This window comes from Delphinus delphis, chromosome 5 (genome assembly GCF_949987515.2).
Source record: "Delphinus delphis chromosome 5, mDelDel1.2, whole genome shotgun sequence".
NCBI classification, from domain to species: domain Eukaryota; kingdom Metazoa; phylum Chordata; class Mammalia; order Artiodactyla; family Delphinidae; genus Delphinus; species Delphinus delphis.
Genome location: NC_082687.1, coordinates 54,095,312 through 54,117,514, shown reverse-complemented (window position 1 = coordinate 54,117,514; position 22,203 = coordinate 54,095,312). Strand labels below are relative to the sequence as shown.

The following is a 22,203-nucleotide window of genomic DNA, read 5'->3' as shown; positions in this document are numbered from 1 at the left end:
TTACGCTTCTCAAAAATATCCTCAGGAACTGCTCTAACAAGTGAGAGGTGCTTATGATGACAGAGATTATTGTCCATGTTCATGAATTGACTCAAACACTAATGTGAATAATGATTTAAAGCAAAAGAATGTGAGGGGGAAAATGTTATCATCAAAGATTTATTCAGACAGTGATATAGGAAAAAAAAAATCTTACAAAGTAAAAAACAAACCAATTAAGAACATCATTTCAGAATCCAGTTCCAGATCAGGAAAGGTTAAAAACTGAATGACAACAAATTTAGAAAACTAATAAAAAAGGAACACATACAGAAAATAAAGCTGATATATGAAACAGCTGGTAATGTGAAGAGAGGTGACTTAGAACTGAGGAGACATATGTCATAAGCAGGGAAACAACCAGAAAAGAGGTGACTACTTTAGAAAATTTTGTATATTTATATGTACAGGAATAGGATTCTGAAGGTGGGCATTTTTAAATAAACACCGCAAAAATATTCATTCAAAATAGAGTAATACTTCTGTCACTGTTGATAATATATTCCAGTGACCCACAGAAATGCTAAGGCTAAGATACAGGGGCTATTTTAGGAATAGGACAGATATAGTCCCTGTTCTCATGGAGCTCTCAGTCCAGACTCTAGAGTACAAGACAAATTCAGCAAGTAATTATATGTCTGAAAATGAAGAGTGCTATTAGAGCAAATATAGGAACATACCAGGTTGAGGGATAATTATCAAGTAAAGTGATATTTAAATCGAGTACAAAGTTTGGTAAGGAACCCAGAGTATATTTAGGAAAAATTTTCTAAGTAAAAGGAAGAGGGCTTCCCTGGTGGCACAGTGGTTAAGAATCCGCCTGCCAATGCAGGGGACACGGGTTCGAGCCCTGGTCTGGGAAGGTCCCACATGCCACGGAGCAACTAAACCCGTGCGCCAGCACTACTGAGCCTGCACTCTAGACCCCGCGAGCCACAACTACTGAAGCCCATGCACCTAGAGCCCGTGCTCCGCAACAAGAAGCCACAGCAGTGAGAAGCCCATGCACCGCAACAAAGAGTAGCCCCCGTTCGCCGCAACTAGAGAAAGCGTGTGCGCAGCAACAAAGACCCAGTGCAGCCAAAAATAAATAAATTAATTAATTTAAAAAAAAAAAAAGGAAGGGCATATTTAAAGGCCCACTTGTGAAAGTGGTCTGTTCATGGAACTGGAAAAATTTCATTATAAAGCAACCCAGGAGATGAATCTGGAGAGGAAGAGAAAAGTGAGAGGGTATACGCATAAACTGCTACAATACTCTAAGAAATAAATTACTCTAGTTTCGCTAAGGGGAGTAGCAGGAGGAATGGAGAGAAATAACAGATTTGAAAGCTACTTAAGAAGAAGTCAAAAGACTTACTGACTTATATGGTTTGCTAGGTAAAGAAAACAGGAGCTAAAGATGAATCAGATTTCTTTCTTGAGCTAATAGATTTATTATGGCTCCATTTATGAAGATACTGAAAATGAGAGGAGGAAGAAGTTTGGAGGAAGTTAGTTTCCAGCATGTTCAGCTTGAGAAGCCTGTGAGACAACAAAAGTAGAAAAGTTAATTTGCTCAATCCAGGTCATCAGTTTAGGCATTACGAGAGTATGTCAAGTGCTTGTGAACTAAAGGAAAATTATCCTCAGAGTAAAATATCTTTGGAATTAAATTATCTCAATATTTTTAGTCTTTGAAAACTGATGTGGTTGGCAGAATAACAGCCTCCTAAAGATGCACCCACCCTAATCACAAAATCTGTGAAAATATTATCTTACGTGGCAAGAGACTGTAGAGATATGATTAAGGTTATAAACCTTAAAATAGTGAGATTATGCTGGATTATCCAGGTTGGCCCAATCTAATGACATGTATCCCTAAAAGCTGTTGTAAGAGGGAGAGAGATGGGATGATGGAAGAGAGGCAAGAGAAATTTGAAACAATAAAAAGGCTGGCATTGCGGGTTTTGAGGATGTGAAAGGGGAGCCATAATTTAAGGAACATAGGTGATTTCAAGGAGGTAGAAAAAGCAAGGAAACAGATCCTCTCCTAGAACCACCAAAAAGGAACAAAAAACCTTGTCAACACCTGGATTTTGCCCCAGTAAATTCCATTTCAGACTCCTGACTCACAGAACAGTAAGATAATAAATGTGTGCTGTTTTAAGCCACTAAGTATGTAGTAAGTTGTTATGAGAGCAAAAGAAAATTAATACAGAATGCTATATTCACTAATGAACCTAGATAAGAAAAATTTAATATACATGAAAATTAGTGTACAATATATAGCAAGTACTCAGTAAGTCTTTAACAATAGTTTCAGAGAGTATCTTGCAAGTACACTTTCTTGATGTAATGTTTTTTCCTAAGAAATTATAGATAAATCAAAATTTTGTACCTTCAAATTTTGTGAATTCATATTCTACTTAAAGAACTAGTAAGAAAACTGCTTTCTTGTAATGTTAACTATCACCTTCAGTTTAGTCAGATTCTCCATGTTGTATTTCCTTAAAATGAACAACTGCTAACAAGAAACTGAAATAAGCAAAAAAAATAAAGAATAATTCCAATAAAAAAGATGTGGTGCATGTCTGACATTTATAAGAGGGCCACAAAATAGGTCACTTTTCCTTCTATTCTAAGCAGAATTTTTCAAATATGCAAAGGCACATACAGGCAAAATTGAAGTCTGACAACTATTATTTCAGGTGATATAAAGTCTATGTTATAGACTATACAAAAAGAAAGCTAAAATAACTGAGTGGTAACTATATTAAAGTGGAATTTTTTAAATTAAAAACTAGCTTAAATATTGTGCTTTAATATACTCTCTCTTCCCTCTATATACACAACAGAGTATAGTATATTTAGAACCTGCAGGCGCAAAAACATTTTTGGTCAAGAAAATTTCCCCATTAAATAACAGTTTTTCCATTTGAACACCAAAAACGTTTTCACTTATTTCAAAACTTCTTGATACAGCTGAGAAAATATGGGCTCTATGTTGGGACAGATCCTGGACCAAACGAAGCAACCAACAAGAGATTAATCTCCAAAATATACAAACACTTCATGAAGCTCAGTATCAAAAAAACAAACAACTTCAATCAAAAAATGGGCAGAAGATCTAAACAGACGTTTCTCCAAGGAAGATATACAGATGGCCAAGAGGCACATGAAAAGATGTTCAACACTGTTAATTATTAGAGAAATGCAAATCAAAACTACAATGAGGTATCACCTCCCACCAGTCTGAATGGCCATCATCAAAAAGTCTACAAATAGCAAATGCTGGAGAGGGTGTGGAGGAAAAGGAACCCTCCTACCCTGTTAGTGGGAATGTAAATTGGTGCAGCCACTGTGGAGTACAGTATGGAAGTTCCTTAAAAAACTAAAGAGAGCAATTATACTCCGATAAAGATGCTAAAAAAAAACTAAAGATAGCGTTACCATATGATCTGCAATCCCACTCTTGGGCATATATCCAGAGAAAACTGTAATTGGAAAAGATACATGCACCCCAATGTTCACTGCAGCACTATTTACTATAGCCAAGACATGGAAGCAACCTAAATGTCCATCCACAAATGAATGGATAAAGAAGGTGTGATGTATAATGTGTGTGTGTGGTGTGTGTGTGTGTATATATATACACTATGGAATATTACTCAGCCATAAAAAAAGAATGAAACAATGCCATTTGCAGCAACATGGATAGACCTAGAGAATATCATACTCAGCGAAGTAAGCCAGACAAAGACAAATATCATATAATGTCCCTTATATGTGGATCTACCAAAAAAAAAAAGATACAAATGAACTTATTTTCAAAACAGAAATAGACTCACAGACATACAAAACAAACTTATGGTTACCAAAGGGGAAAGGTGGGGGGAAGGGCAGATAAATTAGGAGTTTGGAAATTAACATATACACACTACTATATATGAAATAGATAACCAACAAGTACCTATTATATAGCACAGGGAACTATACTCAATATTTTGTAATAACCTATAAGGGAAAAGAACATGAAAAAGAATATATGTGTGTGTGTGTGTGTGTGCGCATGTATAACTGATTCACTTTGCTGTACATCTGAAACACAACTATACTTCAATTAAAAAAAGTGATACAAAAAGCACAAATTGATCTTTTCTTCATGATAGTGTCACCATTACAAATCTCAATCACTATACAGTGATGACATAAGGAGAGTGGCCATATTTCAGGTTTGACAGGACAATCCCAGTTTATGCTTACTGTCCTGACATCCTCTCCCATTCTCAAACGTCCCAGTTTGGATAATAAATAAATAATGAGTAAATAATGGAATAGAAGAGTATTAACTTTTATCTACAAGAACTAGCCCCACTAGCTTAATTTTTCCCCAATTTATATTTTAATAAGCCTCAAGAATATATAATGCTGTCTTATTTGTGTTCTGGTAACTACCTGGTTTACTAAGCCTTTCTTTACCTTTTACTTTTCCCTTTATATATGCTGCCATTTTAGAAGCTACACAAAAGTCAAGTGACCTGGAGTTGACCTGGAGTTGAATTATATGTAAAATAAAGAGATTCTAGAAAAGAGTTTGTAGGCTTTTGAGGCTCTGTATAGATTTACGTTTACTTTGCCTACTTCCCAAAGCTAAATAGGAGTATCACAAAAACACAAAGTGGTAGAATAATATTCTACCACTTTACATAACATATAAATACTCACGTTGTACGTATTTATACATATAAATATAAATACTTACCCAGAGGTAGCAACTGTTTTTTGGAAGTGTGAACACTTATCTCTTCACCCTCATCCATATTTCGGTCTGAATTTCTTTGGAACCTGTCTTGGGCAGTATGTGATATATTTATATTTTTACCTTTAGATTGTTCCATGTCAACTTGTTCTTCAACTACACTGGCCTTAAATTTTGTTCCCCGTTTTTGTTTTATAGTCCTTTTGTTTCCAGATGATTTTTTTGCATTCTCAGAATACATTTCATATTTTGAAGATTTACAATTATTTTCCATTTCATCTATCAAAGCACAACTCCCACCCAGTATTTTTTGTTCAGAGGACTGAGATTTCTCTACTGGGTGAGCTTTACCAGGATGTTTGCCACTTTTCAAACTTGTAGATGATACACTGTCATGTTTTTCTCTTGACTTCTTCCTTTGAAGGAGTACAGTGCTCTCAGCAGGAGATACTGTGCATTGTTTCAGAGGCCCAGTCTTTCTTGGTATAGTAATCCATGGTTGATTGGCAAAACTTTTATCTGATTCATCAATTATAAATTCATCTTCTAATAACTTCATATTATTTGCAGGAGATAAATGAGGTGGAGCAGTTGCTATATGCCTAACAACAGAACTAAAACAGAATGTTACAATAAATAATAGCTCAAAAAGTAAAGCTTTTACCTTTGCTTTAAAGAGCAGTTCACATGTCCCCTCAATTTTTCCTTCCCCATTAAAATCCTTCCTGGGACTTCCCTGGTGGTCCAGTGGTTAAGGATCCGCCTTTCAACGCAGGGGATGTGGGTTCGATCCCTGGTCAGGAAACTAACATCTCACATGCCATGGGGCAACTAAGCCTGCAGGCCACAACTACTGAACCCATGTGCTGCAACTACTGAGACCGCACGCCACAACTAGAGAGAAGCCCATGCACCACAATGAGGAGCCCGTGCACCACAACGGAAGATCCCGTGTGCCACAACTAAGACCCAACGCAGCCAAATATAAGTAAATAAATATTTTTTTTAAAAACCCTTCCCTCCTTTTACATTTCTATAATATCTGAGCATACTCATTTATTACACTAATGGGATCATAGAAATTTAGAGCTGGAAGGAATCTCTACTGCATCAACTAATTTGACATTCCCCTATTCATTACATACATTAAACAGATAAAACCCAGAGATGTATAAATATAGCCCAGATACATTGACTTACAGTACAAAAATGCATGCCATTATTATATATAATGTTATATTTTGTTTATATAGATGTTTCTTGGGGCCTGAATCCCTTAACATCCCTTAACAAGATTATTTCTGAGATACCTTCTAGTCTAATAGTCTAATAAAACACTACAAAATTACAGACTAAATTATATGATGTAAAAATTCACTCCAAGTTGGATAATTCACACATTTTCATAGTGTTTTAATACTGTAAGCAGAGTATAGAAATAAATGAAGTGTATCTAGAAAGGTAAGCACACTGGGCTTACACAGCATCTCTTCCAATTAGTTGGAAAAATTTTCTAAAGAAGGATGGAATTATTCAAAAGATGGTAATCTGATGGAGTCATTTTGCATTTCCCTCCTTTTTATGACAACAGCTTTGAGCAAACCACATATTGGAGTGAATATGCAAAATTAAACACCTAGGGTAAACATCCAAATTCCAAAGCCAGCATATACACTCCTGTTTCTGCCTTTTTCACCTGAGTAAGGATGCTTAACTATTTTTATACACAGTAGAAGAAAAGCAAGAATGGAAGAACTGGATTATCATGTCTAGTTTTTTTTCTCATTTTTAAGATATAAAAAAAGATTATAAAATGAAAATGCCTTCTCTACTTCCCTAATCTCAAACCCCTGATAAAACCTTATAATGTAAAAAATTTATACACATATATGCTAAGAAATATACTGTCTTCTAATAGGTAGACTTACAAGTTTATATAATTAGAAAACTCTAAAAAATCTAATAAAAAAGCGAAGTCAATATAAATAGACCACATAATATATAAATAGAAGACCATGTTTAAACAGAAATATTATTTTTCAGCACTTAAAGAAAAAGCCAATCTGATATAAATGTTTAATTTGCTTTATTGTATGTTATCTGTAATATCTATTAATTCTATATATTAAAGAAGTAATGCTAAGTATTTAAAAATAAAGCCTTCTGAAACCAGCCAACAAGAACTCTCTAAATCCACTCCTCTATTAAAGAGACTTCCATAACTTCAAGGTTATTCAAGCCAAAGCTATCCTTAGGAAACAACTTTGACACTTACTATAGATCAAATGTTTATATCCTTCAAAAATTCACAAATTGAAACCTAATCCCCAACGTGATGGTATTTGAGGGTGGGGACTTTACGAAGTGATCAGGTCATTAGGGTGGAATGGCTCATGAATGAATTAGTATCTTTATAAAAGAGACCCCAGAAAGCCCCCTCACTACCTTCTACCATTTAAGGTTATAGCAATAAGATAGACATCCATGAACCAGGAAGCAAGCCTCGCCAGACAGTGAATCTACCTGAGCCTTGATCTTGGACTTCCCAGCCTCCAGCACTGTGAAATGTAAATTTCTGGGCTAGGTGGAAAAAATCAAGAAAGACTCTGCAGCATTTGAGTTGGATCTTGAAGAATGGATATGATTTGGTCATGAGGAAATACAAGAAAGACAATCATAAGGAAGAGCATAAGCACAGAAACGGAGCAGGAAAGCACAAGTAATAGTGAGTAGTTACATCTGGCTACAGCAATTAAACATACACTTTACTCGCTAGTTTTTCAAAAAAAAAACACAGCACATTAAAAAATACTTAATTACTTTTTTGGACATAGATATAATTAGCCCCTAAGTGTAACATATTTCTATCAGATTATGGGGACAACATCCATACAAGGGATAAAGGATGCCACATATATATATGTGTATATATATACTGCATATACACACACACACACACACACACACACACACACACACACACACACAGAGAGAAAGGCGAGGGGAGAGGGAAGAAGACTGGAGGGGTAGGGGGAGGGAGGAGTCAACTATGGAACACAGACTGAACCAAAGAGGAATTTCATTCACTCAATATGTTTTTTATAAAACCTTCCTAATATATTCACTAGCATTCTGATAGATCTCACAGAAAATACAAAAGAAACTAAACTCCTGGAAAGAAGGGCTTATGTCTTAACCTACTAAGAAAGATATATAAAATAGCTAAACTATAATACAAGGCAAGGAACTATTTTAAAAAACACTGGAGTGGGACTTGGAAAAAATCAGAAGCCTACAACCATGGACCTTAGAATAAAATATAAATTGGCATACGACAAGGGGAAAAGGTACGCCAAAGCCAGGACAACTGCAAATATGTATGACAAGTTGGTAGAAACAGTTCACTAGTGACAGTGAAGGCCTTAAATACTAGCTGACAAATCTCAAGTTATTCTGTAGACCAGTGCTTCTCAACCCTAGCTGCTATTAATTCTAGTTAACTCTAATGTGCAGCCAGTTAAGAATCACTGTATGGATATTGTAGAACCACTGAAGGTTTTTAAGTAAGCAAAAACAGATTAAAACTTATTTTAGGACTATCCTTTTACTAACACAATCAAAAGAAATAGAAAAAATATTTAAAACACTTAACAGTGAAATACAGGCACCTTGACATAATTTTATTTCTAAATACTGTCTTTATTCTTTGATCTCATACGTACTAGAAAGTGCTGATGAACAGAAGCAATGAAAGCTGAATAAACCTTTCTTTCACATCTAATTTAATATCCCTTAAATGATGGCTTTGGAATTAATTTACTGGTAAGAAACTACTCTCTCCTTATGGGTTAGACATAATTTCAATTAAAAATTGTGTCAATTAAGATTAACTTCTAGTTAAATATCACTAAGAATCCTTAGATACTGTTCAAAGAATGTGAAAGAAAAATGTGGACCATTTCTTAATAACTCACCTGGATTCACCTTTTCTTTTTACAGTTTCTAAAAACAATGTTGAAAAACTCTTTCTAGCTTGTGGTTGATCTTCACATTCTGAATCTTGTATTCTTTTTTGAGATGTTCCTAACTGTTTCCTCTCTTGTGGTCCTTCTGAAACTTTATCCTCTATTTCTGATACTTTATTCGTTACTTCTACTTTCTTCAAATCATCTTTATCTTCAAAGTTTAACCTAAAAGGTTAAAAGGAAGACATGATGAATGTTCCCACCATTTGTTGAGTTATAAGTATTCCTGAACTCCCTTACAGTAACAATACAACTGCTTACAAAATTTTCCAGTGGGCCTTTATTTAAAAATTATAAATGCTGCTGTGTTTCTCTTACACAACATACACAAGGCAAATTGCTCAGAAAAATTAAATTTTGTATTTGTTGATAGAAAAAAATAAGAGAGAAAAAGAATGGCTAAATCATATAACAAAGAAATGTGTAGCTTAGAACACTAGTTCTCAAACATTTAATATGAATTTGAATCATCTGGAGAATCTTATTAAAATGTAGATTCTGATTCAGTAGGTCTAGCATAGGGTTTGAGATTCTATATTTCTAACAGGCTTCCAGATAATGCCACTGCTCTCGATTCTGAGCTGCAGATCACACTGTGAATAGCAAAATCTTAGAATGTACTTAACTCCTCAGCTCCAAGAATCACACAAGACCCTAGAAAGATATTACACTCATGGCAGAGGTTCCCAATACCAAAGGACCTTGAACAATCTATTTTGCTTCTTAAAGGCCAAAGGGAAAGCCCCAAGAAATGGATGTGGGTTTACCACAACTCATCCTCAACAAAACTTACTCTTTGCTACCCTGAGATGACCTGATATATACCTACCCTTATAATTAAAAATAACATAGAGAAAATACAAATTGTTTCTCTTAGGAAGTTATAGAAAACTTATTATAAGGAAAAAAAAACATCCTGTGATAAACCATAAAGGAAAAGAATATGAAAAAGAACGTATATATATGTATAACTGAGTCACAATGCTGTACAGCAGTAATTAACGCAACATTGTAATTCAACTATACTTCAATAAAAAACATTTTTTAAAAAGAAAAATATCTGAATATAACAAAATATTCACATATGTCAAATCTGAATATGTGAGTGCCTATTGTTATCTTCTGTATGTCTACAGTATTTTAAAATAAAAATCTTAAAGAAAAAAGAAAAAAACATGCTTTTCCAAAGACCACAGAAAAATTTACCCCCAAACGTCTCTGATGAACACTTTAAGGCCTTCCATATTAAATATAAACTGAATATATACTGAATGTATATGTTTTTCTCAAAACATGTTAATATTCCTCAATACTTACTATAAAATACCTAAAAGACTAAATTACTCACTTTTTAACATAAGATAAAATAGTTATAGTAAGATTAATATCTTTTAAATAAACAAAAATTCACCTTTTTTTGGTTTTATGAGAAATCTCTGTACTTGAAGGCAGCATATTTACTGAATTTTCAGAAGTATAGGTCTCTCTCTTTTGGGCAACAGATGGAATAGTCTTTTGCAATGAAGATGCTTTTGCATCCAGATGATCAGAAGGTAAGCCAATAGATAAGTAAAATTCCTCATCAGCTTCATTGTGATGATCTTTTAGTTTTTTACTTGACATTTTTCTCGAGTCAGATGTATTGTTAGAATGAACATCAGTTGCCAAAATTTCCTGATGAACCTCATGGGCCTGAACTAGAAGAAAATTACATGAAGATATTGAAAACTCTTTAAATAATAATACTAGAACGAAATGTGCTTTTTAAAATATGGCAACAATTTCATTAGAAAGTTTCCAGAAGACTCACAGGTCATTAAGTTTATAATCAAAGATCTAGGATTAAAATACACAAGTACTTTAAGAGTTCTAATTTATGAAATTAATAAACTGAAAGGTGTATTTGGTCCATGCTCCACAGTTCTAAAATGAATAAAATCCTCAAACAGAGAAAATTCACAGTTAATATTATTGATATAGTAAATTTATTCAAGATTTGAATATAGTCAAACTCAGAGAAGGAGAGATTTGAATAATGGTTGCCAGTGACTGGGAGAAGGGAGAAATTCGCAGTTGTTAATTAACAGGTGTAAAGTTTCAGTTATTCAAGATAAATAAGTTTTAGAGATCTAGAGTACAACATTGTGCCTATACATAACAATACTCTATTGTACACTTAAAAATCTGTTGAGAGGGAAGATCTCATGTAAAAATGTTCTTACTGGGACTTCCCAGGTGGTGCAGTGATTAAGAGTCCACCTGCCAACGCAGGGGACACAGGTTCGAGCCCTGGTCTAGGAAGATTCCCACATGCCGCAGAGCAACTAAACAAACCCATGTGCCACAACTACTGAGCCTGCACTCTAGAGCCCACAAGCCACAACTATTGAGGCCGTGTGCCACAACTCCTGAGCCCGCATGCCGCAACTACTGAAGCCCGTGCACTCTAGGGCCCATGCACCACAACTACTGAACCAACGTGCTGCAACTACTGAAGCCCACATGCCTAGAGCCCATGCTCTGCAACAAGAGAAGCCACCGCAATGAGCACACTGCAATGAAGAGTAGCCCCCGCCTGCCGCAACTAGAGAAAGCCCGTGCGCGGCAACAAAGACCCAATGCAGCCAAAAATAAATAAAATTTTTAAAAATAAATAAAATAAAATGTTCTTACCACAATAAAATAAAAATTCTTTCAAAGATTTAAATAAATCTTTACATAGCTAAAATAAGTAACAGGTAATCCTAGAGAAATTATGAGATTCAATCTTTAGGTTAAGAGTTGGGTAAACTAGGGCAGCTAGATGATCACACTTTTATACATATACATACACATATACATATAGAACAGATACATATATAGTTATATAAAATATATGTATATATAGGGAGAATATATACACATACCTCTTTATATCTATACAAAGAGAATATATATTATACACATATATCTTTATAGCTATATAAAGAGAAATATATATTCTCTTAACCCTTAACCTTCAAATATCAAAGAAAAAGTAGAATGGCTGGGTAGTACTCATACTGATTCATACTCTCAAAAAGAAAAGATTAAAAATTTAAAATAAGCCAAAATGGCTTTTGGTTCTGGAACAAAATTACATAGACTCACTTTCTCCTGCTTCTCCCTTTAAGTACAACTTAAACAAACAATAACAACAGAACTCTGAAAGCTGGAAGAAGGTGTATTTGCTAGGAACCTCAAGCCTTAAGCAACAACGGATAATGTGGTGAATCCCCTGTAGCATCAGAAAATGAAACAAACCAAAATACCACTGCTAGAACTCTATAAACACTTAAATGTCATTGGAAATAAACTCCACAAAAATAGGCAAGAGCCTTCACATTAAACCAAAACAGGGCAACTATAACAAGACTGAAATACAGTGAAGAGTCCCTTAACATAATAACCAAAATGTTGAGGATACAATCAAAATGATTCATCATAATAAAAATTTTTAAAAAAGAAAAAACACTATCTGAAGAAGAAAATACGATCAATGGATGCAAATGGACAATATGAATCAGATGCTGGAATTATTTAACAAGAATTTATTTAAACCAACCACCATAAAAATGTCTTAATGTTCAATTATAAATTCTCTTGAAACAAATGAAAAGACAGAAACTCTCAAAGAAACAGGAGTTACAAAAGAGACCCAGCTTTTGGATCTTAGCCATTATAGCTGTGTAGTGGTATCTAACTGTTGTTTTAATTTAAAATTCCCTAATGACGATAATGATGAACAAATCCACAATGAGATACTACTTCACACCCATTAGGATGGGAAGGGGGGAAGGGAGGGAGGGAGGGAGGGAAGGAGAAAATAACAAGTTAACAAGTGTTGGTGAGTATACAGAAAAACTGGAACCCTTGCGCACAGCTGGTGGGAATGTAAAATGATGCAGCCACTATGGAAGATAGCTTGGTCGCTCCTCAAGAAATTAAAAATGCAATTACCATATGATCTAATAATTCCTTTTTTGCCTATATATCCAAAAAGATTGAAAGCAGGGGCTGCAAGAGGTACTTGTACATCTGTGCTCACAGCAACATTATTCACAAAAGACAAAAGGTGGAAACCACCTAAATGTCCATCAATGGATAAATGGACAAAACAAAATATGGTATACATACAGTGAAATATTATTCAGCTTTATAAAGGAAATCCTGACACACACTACAACCTGGCTGACACTTGAGGACATTATGCTAAGTGAAATAAGCCAGTTGCAAAAGGACAAAAGCTGAACAATTCCACTCATATGAGGTATTTAGAGTAGTCAAATTCAGAAACAGAATGTAGAAGTGTGGTTACCAGCGGCTGGGGGTAGGGGGAGATTGTTTAATGGGTTCAGTTTTACAAGATGAATAAGTTCTGTGGATGGATGGTGGTGACAGTTGGACAACCTGACTGTCCTTAGTGCCAAGAACTGTACTTTTTTAAAATCATTTTTTTAATTTTTTAAAATCATTTTTTAAAAGGAATAAAGAGCACAGTGATGTATGTGTAAATATAAACACTGACTGATTAAAACAAAAATAAAGTCTTATAGACATAAAAGATATCAAAATACATAGCAGAATTAAAATAGAGGATAACAGGAATAAAATATATGACAACAGTGTATCAGTTGGGAATTAGGGAGTTGTTCTAGTTACTCTGTCTGCATAATAAGTAACTCCATGCCTTGGCTGCATAAAACCACCATATATTATGTTCACTTATTCTGTGGGGCCGGAATTTGGCAGGGCACAAGCAGGGATGACTTGTCTCTACTCCATGAAGTCTGGGGCCTGGAACGATTTGAAAGCTTGCTTACTCACATGTCTAACATCTGAAGCTGGCAGCAGGCCGAAGAAATATTGCTGTCTATGTATGTCTGCAAGTAGGCTAGTTTGGGCTTCCTCACAGCATGATGTCTGGGTTATGAGGTAGAGTGTATCCTAAGAGGGAAATAAGGAGAAAGGGAGGGAGCCAAGCAGAAGCCCTTTATGTCCTAACCTTGGAAGTCACACAGTTATCACATATACCACATTCTATGATATATGATGTGATATGATATATGATATGATATATGACATGATACATACAAACAACCTCACTTACGGGGGTGAGGAAAAATGCTGACCTAAGTAAGGTTAGAAATGGAGTCTGTAAAACTAAAAGCTAAAGAAATTGTACATAACATTGTCATACTAAGTGAAGTAAGTCAGACAGACAAAGACAAATATTATATGATATCACTTATATGTGAAATCTGAAAAATAAAACAAAACACAAACAGACTCACAGACACAAAACAAACTTATGGTTACCGAAGAGGAAGGAGGGAGAGGGATAAATTAGGAGTACGGGATTAACAGATACACATTGTCATATATAAAATAGATAAACAACCAAGGATTTATTGTGTAGCACAGGACTATATTCAGTATCTTATAATAACCTATAATGAAAAAGAATCAAGAAAAAAGTATATGTATGTATACATATATATATATAACCAAATCACTTTTGCTGTACACCTGAAACTAACACAATATTGTAAATTAAGTACAATAAAGAAATTGTACATAAGCACTGTACTCCAGTAGATAAAATTGTTTTCCATGGGTTTAAGTCAACAATTCTGATACTGTTATACATGTATATAGGAACAAAAAGTTAAGTAGGTAGATGGTGAAAGGTAAGTGCCAAGTTTCTTACACACAGAGTGGACGTTTACAGATAAGCAAGGCTAAGAAGCAAGAATAACCCATGTGGTAATAAATTACAGTTGGAAACATCAATATGAATTCATGTTTAACTTAATACAGATACAGTTACACAGAAAAATATTTATAGATATGTGTATATATACCAGTTACCATACACACATATATTTCCTTGCTCTGTCAGTTGAGACAGTCTTGAAGCATTAATGCCCCAGGAGAAACAGCACACCTAGCACCCAGATCTTGGTTCCTAATACCATCCTCCAGTAAAAGGAACCACTGGCTCCTTGGAGAAATGGCTGATTCTAGGGTAAGTTGGGCCTGGAGCATCCTGTAGTTCCAGAAGGTAAGGAAATGTTAAAAACAACAGCAATAACAACAAAAATGGGGTCCATCAAAGGGGCATAGGAGCCAGTGAAAGAGCTTTCTAATGGCCAAAGCTGGAACAGTTTGAGTAACAAATTTAATAAAATAGTACTGGATTATAAACTAAAGTATAAAATAAAGTTTCTACCTCAAAAACTAAAAAAAGGAGCAAAATAAACCCAAACCAAGGACAAGAATGGAGAAAATAAGAGCAGAAATCAATGAAACTAAAAACAGGAAAACACAAAAACTTACTGAAACAGGAAGCTAGTTCTTTTAAAACAGTGAATAAAAATGATAATCCTGTAACAAAATTAACAAAGGCAAAAAGACAAGACACAAATCAACAATATCCAGAATAAAACGGTGTATCACAACAGATCCTGCAGCCATTAAAAGGATAACAAAGTGGGGCTTCCCTGGTGGGCAGTGGTTGAGAGTCCGCCTGCCAATGCAGGGGACACGGGTTCGTGCCCCGGTCCGGGAAGATCCCACATGCCGCGGAGTGGCTAGGCCCGTGAGCCATGGCCGCTGAGCCTGCGCGTCCAGAGCCTGTGCTTCGCAACGGGAGAGGCCACAACAGTGAGAAGCCCGTGTACCACAAAAAAAAAAAAAAAAAAAAAAAAAGGATAACAAAGTAATACTATGTACAACTTTATGCCGATAAACTCAACCACTTAGAAGAAATGGACCAATTCTTCAAAAACAATAAACAATCAAAAATGTGCCAAGATAAAATAAATAACCTAAATAGTCCTATAACTATTAGAGAATTGAATTTGTAACTTAAAAGCTCTTGAAAAAGAAATGTCACAGACCAGATGATATCACTGGAGAATATTATACCAAAAAATCAGAGAATTAAAATTAATTTTACATAAGCCCTTCTAGGAATCAGAAGGGAGAATAATTTCCAACTCATTTTATAAGGTTGGTGAGCATTACCTTGATACCAAAACCATACAAATACAGCATAAAAAAGAAAACTACAGACCACTATCTCTCATTAATTTAGATGCAAAAAGTTCTCAAAATTTTAGCAAACTGCATCAAACAATGTATAAAAATTAGTAATACAACATAATTGACATTTATGGTCAACTGCACTCAACAATGGAATACTTGTTTTTCAAATGCCCATGAAGCATTCATAAAGGCAGACAATATCTTGGGTCATAAAACAAATAAAACAAATCTTCACAAATTTTAAAGAACTAAAATGAAATGACATAGTGTATATATGCTATGCCATAAAGAAATCAAGACTAGAAATCACTAAGGGAAAGACAACAGGAAAGTCCAGTACATTCATTTAGCATAATGTTTCTAAGGTTCTTCCATGTTGTAGCATGTATCAGAACTTCATTCCTTTTTATGGTTGAATAATATTCCACTCTACACATGTACCACATGTTGTTTGTCCATTCACTCGTTCATGGGACACTTTGGTTGCTTCCACCTTTTGGGTATTATGAATCATACTGCTATGAACATTGGGGTGTAAGTATCTGTTTGAGTTCCTGTTTTCAATTCTTTTGAATATAAACCTAGAAGTAGAAATGCTACTTAATACCTAATTTTTTGAGGAACCACCAAACTTTTTCCACTGGCTGCATAATGCATGTGGGTTTCTATAAATTCCACATCCTCAACATCTTTTATTTAAAAAGTAATAATATCCATCCTAATATGTATAAAGTGGTATCTCCGTGGGGTTTTGATTTGCATTTTCCCTAATGACTAACAATGTTGAACAACTTTTCATGTAGTTGTTATCAGCTTGCCAGATGCATAGCAAGCCAAAATGCTGAGACAACAAGGTTTGCAGCAAAGAGAGGGTTTATTTGCAAGGCAGCCAAGCAAGATGATCTGAGGTGTGGGGAGCTTGGGGAAAGGTGACTGAAAAAAAGTTGCAATAATCATCACTCTGCACAGGTCTCTGCACGGTCAAAAGGTTACTGGAGTGGACCCTTAAGCATAACCAGTTGAAGGATGGTTCTATTCAGTCTTAACCAGCTCAGCACAAACTAGATGCAGCTGACCTGAAGTTCCCAGAAAACAACTCAGGCAAATACCTTGTTCAGGTTACAAGCCACTTGAAGGACATGCAAGTCTGAAACCAAACTCAATTAGTGAAGGCAGGTAAAACACATTCATTGGCCAACTGGACAAATGTCTATTCAAGTCCTCTTCTCTTTTCAGTTGGGATGTTTATTTTTGTTGTTGTTGAGTTACAGGAAGTCTTTATGTATTCTGGATATAAATCCCTTATTACAGGGGTCCCCAACCCCCAGGCCACAGACCAGTAATGGTCCATGGCCTGTTAGGAACTGGGCCACACAGCAGGAGGTGAGCATTAGGTGAATGAGCAAAGCTTCACCTGTATTTACAGCTGCTCCCCATTGCTAGCATTACCACCTGAGCCCCACCTCCTGTCAGATCATCGGTGGCATTAGATTCTCATAGGAGCACGAACCCTACTGTGAACTGCACATGCAAGGGATCTAGCTTGCATGCTCCTTATGAGAATCTAATGTGAGGTAGAACAGAGGTGGTGACTCTAGCGCTGGGGAGCAGATGCAAATACAGATTATCATTAGCAGAGAGGTCTGACTGCACAGAGACCATAATAAATCAATTGCTTGCAGACTCATATCAAAACCCTATCAGTGACTGGCAAGTGAAAACAAGCTCAGGGCTCCCACTGATGCTGCATTATGGTGAGTTGTATAATTATTTCACTGGATCTTACAATGTAATAATAATAGAAATAAAGTGCACAATAAAGGTAATGTGCTTGAATCACACCAAAACCACCCGCCCCCCCCCACCCCCAGTCCATGGAAAAATTGTCTTCCACAAAACCGCTCCATGGTGCCAAAAAGGTTGGAGACCACTGCCTTATGAGATATACTATATGCAATTATTTTCCCCCATTTTGTGGGTTATCCTTTCATGCTATTGACAGTACCCTTCACACAATTTTGAAGGATGTAAATATATGACATATTTGTTCTTAAGTAGAAAACCTAAATGACGCAAAAATATGAATTTTCACAAAATTACTATACAAATTAAATGCAACTTTAGTTAACATCACAACAAAATTTTATTGGAAACTGAATACACAAAATTCATAGAAATTAAAAAGGTCTAAGAATGGCAGAAGAGTGGCATGTATCAGAAGTATATATATAAATAGATACCTTTATATCAGCATGTGCTATAAAACTACAATTAGTAAAACAGTATTGTGTTGACATTAAGAATAAACAAATGGACCAAAATTCAAAAGTATATTGAATGATATATGAGATTTAATACATGATAAAAGTAGCACATTCATATGAGAATGGATTATGTAATTAATAAAAGGAACTAGCACAACTGACCATAAGGAAGAAAATAAAATTATAACATTATGCCACATTATACACCAAAGCACATTCCAGATGGATTAAGAATTTAAATTAAAAAGAAAAAAAGATGTTAAGATGAAAATGTAAGATATTACATATACCATTAGGACAAAACAGACCTTTTAACCAAAACAGGAAACTCAAAAGCTATTGAAAAAAACAAACACACACACATTTGACAATTAAAATAAAAAACGTTATCCATCATATAAGATACTATAACCAAAATCTGTAATAGTCTAGGGATCATTTGGAAAAATATCTGATAAATAACAGATAAATTACACAAATTACAGATAAACAGTTACAGATACTCAATTTAAAGATCTCCCATAAACTAGAAAAAACAAATGGGCAAAGGATATGAAAAGATAAAAAGGTATTTCAAATAGCCAGTAAACTTATGAAAAGGTGTTCAAACTCAGTGGTAATCACTAAAGTAACATTGAGATCATGTAATAGTGATCAAATTGGCAAAAAGTTCAATAGAATAGTAAATACTCTATCAGGTGAAAGGTACTTTCTTACATTGCTGGTATAAAAGGAAATTGTAAAAGCCTCTTCTGAAAGCACGCGTGCACGCACAAACATGTTTATATATGTGTTCGTTCAGGAGCACCAATGAAGATATGGAAGGATTCAAGGCTACCTCAGCAGGATGAGGGGAGTAATGATTAGTAGCTTTTTCTTTTAAATCTTTGACTCACCCCAAATGAAGGACTTTTCTAATTTGAAAAATGCAAATAAAACTTTAAAAACTGGCAGCACATATAAATGACTTAAGGAAATGCAACAGAGAGAAAAAACACTGACCACATATATTCAAATATCAAATCATTATGTTGTATTCCTGAAACTAATATTACGTAAATTATACCTTAGTTAAAAAAAAAAATGCTCAAGGAGCCCATGGAGAGGCCCACATGGGAGGAAATTAAGGCTTCCTGCCGGCAACCAGACCCACATGAGTGTCATCTTGGAAATTCATCCTTAGCCTCAGTCAAGCCTTCAGATGACTGCAACCCTGGCCATCATCTTGACTACCACCTCATGAGATTACAAGCCAGCACCACCTAACTAAGCTGCTTCTGAATTCCTGACCCACAGAAACTGTATGAGATGATAAATATTAAAAAAAAAAAAAGAAGAAAAGAAAAATCTACTTGAAAACTCTTAAAGCTATGGTCCCTATAATAATTCTTAGTTAATGTCTCTTACCACATCTTATGAACAATGCTCCTACCACTAAAACAAAAACACACATAATAATCAGATAAAACTTATTATTCCGCAAATCAAAACAACGAGGTACCACCTCACACCGGTCGGAATGGCCATCATTAAAAAGTCTACAAATAATAAATGCTGGAGAGGGTGTGGAGAAACGGGAACGCTCTTACACTGTTGGTAGGAATGTAAATTGGTGCAGCCACTATAGAAAACAGTATGAAGGTTCCTCAAAACACTAAAAATAGGGTTTCCCTGGTGGCGCAGTGGTTGAGAGTCCACCTGCCGATGCAGGGAACACGGGTTCGTGCCCCGGTCCAGGAAGATCCCACATGGCGCAGAGCGGCTGGGCCCATGAGCCATGGCTGCTGAGCCTACACATCCAGAGCCTGCACCTCTGGAGCCTGTGCTCCACAACAGGAGAGGCCACAACAGTGAGAGGCCCGTGTACCGCAAAAAAAAAAACAACTAAAAACAGAGTTGCCAAATGATCCAGCAATCCCACTCCTGGTCATATACCCAGATAAAACGATAATTCAAAAAGATACTTGCACCCCTTTGTTCATAGCAGCACTATTTACAATAGCCAAGACATGGAAACAACCTAAATGTCCACAGTTGGATGAATGGATAAAGATGTGGCACATATATACAATGGAATATTACTCAGCCATTAAAAAGAAAGAAGTAATGCCACTTGCAGCAACATGGATAGACCTAGAGATTATCAGACTAAATGAAGTAAGTCAGAAAGACAAATACCATATATCACTTATATATGGAATCTAAAATACAACACAAATGAACATATCTATGAAACAAAAATGAACTCACAGATATAAAGAACACACTTGTGGTTGCTGAGGGGAAGTGGGGGGGGAAGGATTGGGAGCTTGGGATTAGCAGATGCAAACTATTATATATAGGACGGATAAACAACAAGGTCCTACTATATAGCACAGGGAACTATATTCAGTATCCTATGATAAACCATAATGGAAAAGAATATATATGTATAACTGAGTCACTCTGCTGTGTAGCAGAAATTAAACACAACATTGTAAATCAACTATATTTCAATAAAATTAAAAATAAAACTTATTCATGTTTTTTTTTTTAAAAAAATACACTGACAGTGGACTTGAGAGGGACTCAGAAACAACTTCATCCATTTCACAATTCTGTCTAGGCTGACCCTGACCTTGTGACTCAAGCCGACACATGTGCTACCTTCAGCATTTCTCTTTTCTTTTTTTTTTTTTTTTTTTTTGCGGTACGCGGGCCTCTCACTGTTGTGGCCTCTCCTGTTGCGGAGCACAGGCTCCGGACGCGCAGGCCCAGCGGCCATGGCTCACGGGCCCAGCCACTCCGCGGCATGTGGGGTCTTCCCAGACCAGGGCACGAACCCGTGTCCCCTGCATCAGCAGGCGGACTCTCAACCACTGCGCCACCAAGGGAGCCCCTAACTCTTTAAATATATCTAGGCAAATATCACCCATGGGGATGCTACCAACCTGATTTGTTGACAGCTTCACTTGGTTCCACAATTAACTGCAGAGGGGCTTCTTTCTTCCTTGAAGAAACTGTACCTGACTTTGGATGTGATTTCTGGCACTGAGTCTAAAAGAGATACAACATTAGATCTATTCTATTAAATTACCAATTTTGATTAAACACATTTGTTCTTAAATTGAAAAAAGAAAGTATTTTTAAAAACAATAAACCAGCTGGTAAAGCTGCATACTTAACTCCTTAGAAACCAATTTCATAGTAAAGCTGAAATTTCATATAACCTATCACAGAAGCAATGTTGCTCTGAACAACTTTTAAAAACCTAATCTGCCAGAAGACTGGATAAATAAATTACCGTATAGTCATATATCACAATATCACAAATACAACAGTGAAAGGAATAAACTACAGCATACATGAATGATTATGTTAAACAAAAAGAAAGTCACACAAGTATATAATCTCATTTACGTTAAGTTCAGAATAGATGCAAAAACATGTAAAACACTAAATATATATAGTATTTAGAAATTCACTCTATGCAGGAAAGAGTTAATGCACCAGGCCTGATCACTTAAAAACCTGCTTACAGGACTAGCCCTTGGCTGGCACACAGAGTCTTGGCTTTCAGAATGTTTCCTCCATTACCAACTGGTTATGCCAGCCTGCCTAGACTGTTTGTATAAACAATGTGATTTATGGTGAACACCTTCCTTCTTTCCTTCAGACAATACAGAATTTTGGTGGGCAGAGGGGACCAATATAACCAGCTCCCAATAAAAACAGGCTAAATCTCAAAAGGCTTCCCAGGGCAGAAAGACTGTACATGTTTTATAGCATTTTACTGCTGGATGCAAAGAGTGCACTCTGTGTGGCCCCTTTGGAGAGCCTGACATGGATTCCACCATACTCTGCCTGATGCGTACTTTTCTCTTACTGATCTGGCTGTGTATCCTGACTATACGCCTATAACAAATCTCAGTCATGAGTACAACTAACTACAAGTGGAGTCTCATGAGTCCTATCTAGTGAAGCACCCAACATGTGAATGGTAGCAGGACCTGTCTTAAGTAGTGAAAGAAATATTGACACAAATGTCAGCACACATGCACGTGTGGTAAAGCTATAAAGCAAAAGA

General features: G+C 35.7%; 1 protein-coding gene across 4 annotated transcripts in view; it reads right to left on the bottom strand.

The window, feature by feature from the left end:
- Positions 1 to 22,203, bottom strand: part of CENPC (centromere protein C) — an 89,967-nt gene that overhangs the window by 47,883 nt on the left and 19,881 nt on the right. For 3 of the 4 annotated variants that reach the window (XR_009519546.1, XM_060012450.1, XM_060012448.1), the window contains exons 5-8: positions 21,068 to 21,173; positions 10,217 to 10,502; positions 8,755 to 8,970; positions 4,784 to 5,394 (exon numbers count right to left, since the gene is read on the bottom strand). Coding sequence is in view for 3 of the 4 variants with exons in the window: in XM_060012450.1 (XP_059868433.1) it covers positions 4,784 to 5,394; positions 8,755 to 8,970; positions 10,217 to 10,502; positions 21,068 to 21,173 (1,219 nt within the window). In the remaining variant the exon portion in view is untranslated. The remainder of the gene's footprint in view (positions 1 to 4,783; positions 5,395 to 8,754; positions 8,971 to 10,216; positions 10,503 to 21,067; positions 21,174 to 22,203) is intronic. The other variant, XM_060012451.1, reaches the window with a different exon arrangement.